A 4,686-nucleotide genomic window follows, 5' to 3' on the forward strand; every position below is an offset into this window, starting at 1 on the left:
AAAGATGAATGGGTGGATTTTCTTGGGGAGAGGACAGAGAGTTCAGGGTCTTGTGGGGCATTAGCCAGGAGAGGACCCCCAAAAAGGGAAGGCAGCTTCATTAGACAGAGAGAGGCTATGGAGCTAGGGGAGAATGATATCAATGCACCAACTGGCAGGCCAAGGAGGAGGGGTCTGGGAGAGACACCATTTCTTGCTTTACTGAATCACCAGAGTTTGGGAAGAGATCACTAGGAGAGGGGAATGAATGAGGGCTCAAAAAGTTATAACTCCAGGTGAGATTCAGGAGCCAGTGAAGGTTTGGTTTGTCAGTGGAAAATCTTGAGCTTTAATCAGGAGCATTTTTATGGGTCTGATTCATAGGCAAAAAGAAGAGGGATTCAGCTGAGCCTAGGAGCAGAAAGTGGAATAAGCAGATGCCTTCTTTGGTTGCATTAGGGTAAAGAGGTAGTGTTCAGCCTGTGGGAGGTGATGTCCGTGTTACCCCTGTACCTTGTGCTCAGTTTTGGCTGTCTTGCTCTAAGAAGGACAGGGACAGATTGATGGAGGACAGCTGCTTCTAAATAGGGGCAGAGAGAAAACTTGAAAGGGAACCCCTCCTCCCCACCATTTCTACTTCTACTGCAGATACAGCCGTTTCCGGAGGGTGCTTTGGATCTCGGGATTCGTTTTCCTCACTTGTCCTTCCTGAACCAGCTCTTTTTCCGCCAGCTGCCGGGTAACCTGAAGAACAGGTGTGGTCAGCTTGGGGCTGAGCATCTGGGGAAACCAGTATAATGTGCTTATGGGGAGAAGTTTTGGAGAATGGGGCAGGTAGGCACAGGTAAGTACTCATGTCTGAAATGAGAGATCTATACAATTTTTATGAAATCATTGGCTGGACATTCTTTTGTTTTATATATGTTTTCTAATCCACCATAAAAACACATAACCATTAGAAGAAGAAGAAAAAAATGTTTGCTCAAATGTTGGTTAAATCTGAGAGGTGGTTACACAATATTTGTTTATAGGCATTTATAGAAATTTACAGAAAATGTTGGAAGTCTTCCACATTAGGGAAAATTGTTGCTGGGGGGTAGGAATCCTACTTTCTCTGTCAGGATCCCCAGGTTGGATGTTGGGGGTGGGGAGGGGGGAAGGGGGCATGGAGAAAGGTTTGGAGGGGGCTCAGCCCCCTCTTGTTTCCTGCCAGGGCTGGGTGGGGGTGGTAGGTATTTTGTCTCAATTTACCTCTGTCAGAAGCTCCAGGATGGGTCCTTTTTTCTCAATTAAAATCTTAACCAGGGTCTGGATGAAGGAGCTACCCTTCTCATCATGTCGGTAGGCAATGTGCCCTGGGGATTGCAGAGAGATGGGGTTGTGGCTGGGAGTGATGCACCAGGGGAGGCACAAGGAGGCCCTGGGGGTTCCTGAGGGAGCCTGAGGGGAGGCTCTGGGTCTGCAGGGAGCTCATACCTTCTACTGTGGAGTAGACATGCAGGGCATCAGTGTAGGTTGGGATGGTATGGGGGTGGTCTGTTGTGATCAGTACTATGTCTTCTCCACCTACTGTTTCTCCAGGGTCCTTTTGTTCTGAAACACCAAGAAGAGGAGAAGGCAATTCAGAGAGAAAGACAGTGTATCATTCAATTACATGCGTCAATTTGACTAAGTCATGATGTCCAGTTGTTTGGTCAAGCAAGCACTGGTCTGATTGTTACTGTGAAGATACTTATTAGAGGGATTTGCATCTATAATCAGTTGATTGCCTCTACGGCTGATTGCATCTACAAACATCAAAGGAGATTGCCCTCATTAACAAGGAGAGTCACTTCATCCAATCAGTTGGCTGTCTTAACAGCCAGAACTGAGGATTTCAGAAATTAGAAAGAAGCAGCTCTACTTAAGCCTGCTAGCTTTCCCTAGGGAATTCAACTTTACCTTCATCGGTGTTTCCAGCTTGCAGCCCGCCCTATGGAATTCAGACTTGGCAGCTACCATAGTCAATTCCTATAGCAAATTTTCATCTATCTATAGCTATCTATCATCTATCTATCTATCTATCTATCTATCTATCTATCTATCTATCTTTCTTTGTTTCTTTCTTTTTCTTTCTTTCTGTATATTCCTTCCTTCCATCCATCCATCCATCAGTCATCTCTCTCTCTCTCTCTCTATTATCTATCTATCTATCTATCTATCTATCTATCTATCTATCTATCTTTATCTCCTGTAATTTCTGTGTCTCTGGAGAATCCTGACTAATAGAGATGGGAAGGGACAAGGTCCTAGGACAGTCTGGTTGAGTGAGGATGCCCAGGCTCAGCTGGGGCTCTGGGCTCTGGATCTGGGATTTGGGTTGGATGGTGGGCCCTTTAGGTTCTGGTTTCTGGACTCTGTAATCTTGGCTGGGTACCCACCTCCTCGACAGGCCTGTATGATGAACACCTTAGGCTTAGCTCTTAGTGCCAGGCAGTTCTTGTTGTTCAGGACCTCAAAGAGGTCCTCCAGCATGACCATCTTGCCATCCTCCCCCTTGAGAAAGCCTTCATTCCCATGTGCCATGAGCACCACGAAGGCACAGCTGATAGGGTCTGTCCGGGCATCCATGGTCTGCTGGAATTTAACCAACTCTTGCTGGAATTCCTGGAGTGGGAGGAATGGCCAGGCTCAAGTGGGACCCCAGAGCTCACCCTCTGGTCCATCACCCTGCTCTCTGGCCTGGAGCTGTCTGCACAGTACCTGAGCAGTGGGGTCTATCTTCATGATGCTTTCAAATAGCAGCTGCTGATACATGTCGTCCAAGGCAGCCAGGTCCTCCTCTGAACCTTCTCGGGCTTTGGTGACACACAGTGTAAGGGCAAGCCGGGCACCTGACATATCATATGCCTCCTGAGCCAAGAGATGACGGATGTCAGAAAGGGGAGAGAAGGCAAGCAGAAGCAGGTAAGCCAAAAAGATCTGGGGTTAGGGTAACAGCTAAAATACAGGATGCCCCTTAAACTTGAATTTCAGATAACCAGCTAATAATTTTTTAGTTTAGATATGTCCCTTAAGTATATTAAGTATAGTGCATGGGACATTCCTATGCTATAAAATTATTGGTTATTTATCTGAAATTCAAATTTAATGGCTGTCCTATTTTTTTTTTTTTTTCCCTTTTGGCCAAATCTGGGAACCCAACCTAAGGTCCAGCTCTGATTCAGCCCCTGTGTGAACTTGGGGAAGTCACTGCTCTGTTTCCATATATAGACGATGAATCTGTGTGTGGGCTTTTAAAGATCCCTTTTAGCTCTCACTTTTGGTGCCTTTTCCTTTCTCCATCTCTTTACCAAGAGTATTCTGAGAATTCCTCCATTGCTTCTTTGCTTAAGAGGGTCTCAGAATTTCTGAAGCTGGTACAAAGATCTTATCTCACCCCATCAGAGGAAGAAGGATACTCCTTTTCAGAAGGAAAGCAGGGTACTGAGAATCATAGTGATGAGAGCTCAGTCATTGGATGCAGATGTACCTGGGATCCCTTGAACCCCCACTTTCTATGTCAGAGTTTGTTTCCCCATCTGGATAGTCAAAAGCACCTTCTAGCTCTTAGTTCAGGTCTTGAGTTTTCACGCCGTTCATTCTCTCTGAAATATTAAGCTCCTTGTCTCCATCCCCATCCCCCAATTCTCCCATTCTCCAGCCTGCTCCCAGCCTACCTCCTCCAAAGGCTGAGGGTTGTCCATTTCTCCTCTGTCTGAGTCTGGTCCTCAGCGTCCTTGTGTGGATCCTAGGGATCATGAGAAGACAGGTTGAGGCTATCCAAGGAAAGGCAGAGGGGCTCAGGGGACAGAGTGGTTTGTCTGTATTTTTGAAACTGGATAGGACTCCAAGTGGTGGGGCTTCATACAGATGTAGGTCATACCTGGGCGGGAGATCACACTCCATGAGGTGTATCCTCTCCATCATGACCCTCCCGTGATGACTTCTATTTCTCGCTATCCCCTAGAACTCCCGCTAAGCCCATCGTACAATGCTAGTCCTCTGGAACCTTCTGCGTCCTTCCCTGTGGACATCCACCAGCCTGTGGTGGACTGGAGTTACCCCTGAAGGTCCTGGATTGATGATCAGGGCAAGAGGCCATATGTACTCCCCTTGGCCACCCAAGAGATGACTGGAAGAGGAGGCATCACCGAAGAGATCTTGGAGGATAGGCTTAAAATGAGGAGGTCATCAAAGTGGGGAACACTTCTTTGAAACTGTCCCAGTGGGGCTGTAGTCAGAAGAGGTCAGTTCACTTCTCTCTCTCTTCCTTGGACCTGAAAGTCTATCCAAGTTCTTCCCTGTCATCTCTGAGTCCTGCCTCCTACTTTCTGGCTGAACAGAATGACTTTGGCCATTATTTTTGCATTTTTCCGTCTCCCTACCTTTTCTTACACTTCCTCCTCAGCTTGGAATTCCCTTGGCATCCTTCTTCACTGATCAAGGCCTTCCTTGCCAAGTTGAGTGGGGTCATGTCTGCTATGCCTTCTCCACCACCCATCCATTAATATGTCCACTGACTCATCTACTCACTCATGCATCTATCCATCTACCCATCCACCCACTCATGCATCCAATCATCCACCCATTCACCCACTCATGCATCCATCCATCCACCCATTCACCCACTCATGCATCCATCCATCCACCCATTCACCTGCTCATGCATCCATCCACTTATCCATT

General features: G+C 47.0%; 1 protein-coding gene across 1 annotated transcript; it reads right to left on the minus strand.

Moving 5' to 3' along the window:
• Positions 1-618: 618 nt before the first annotated feature.
• On the minus strand, positions 619-3,704 carry CASP14 (caspase 14). Its single transcript, XM_037818663.1, has 6 exons — positions 3,678-3,704; positions 2,722-2,871; positions 2,400-2,625; positions 1,456-1,572; positions 1,231-1,334; positions 619-723 (listed from the first exon to the last, which is right to left on the minus strand). Exons 1-6 carry the CDS (start codon positions 3,702-3,704, stop codon positions 619-621), a joined length of 729 nt encoding a protein of 242 aa, XP_037674591.1.
• Between the last annotated feature and the right edge of the window lie 982 nt (positions 3,705-4,686).

This window comes from Choloepus didactylus, chromosome 25 (genome assembly GCF_015220235.1).
Source record: "Choloepus didactylus isolate mChoDid1 chromosome 25, mChoDid1.pri, whole genome shotgun sequence".
NCBI lineage: Eukaryota > Metazoa > Chordata > Mammalia > Pilosa > Megalonychidae > Choloepus > Choloepus didactylus.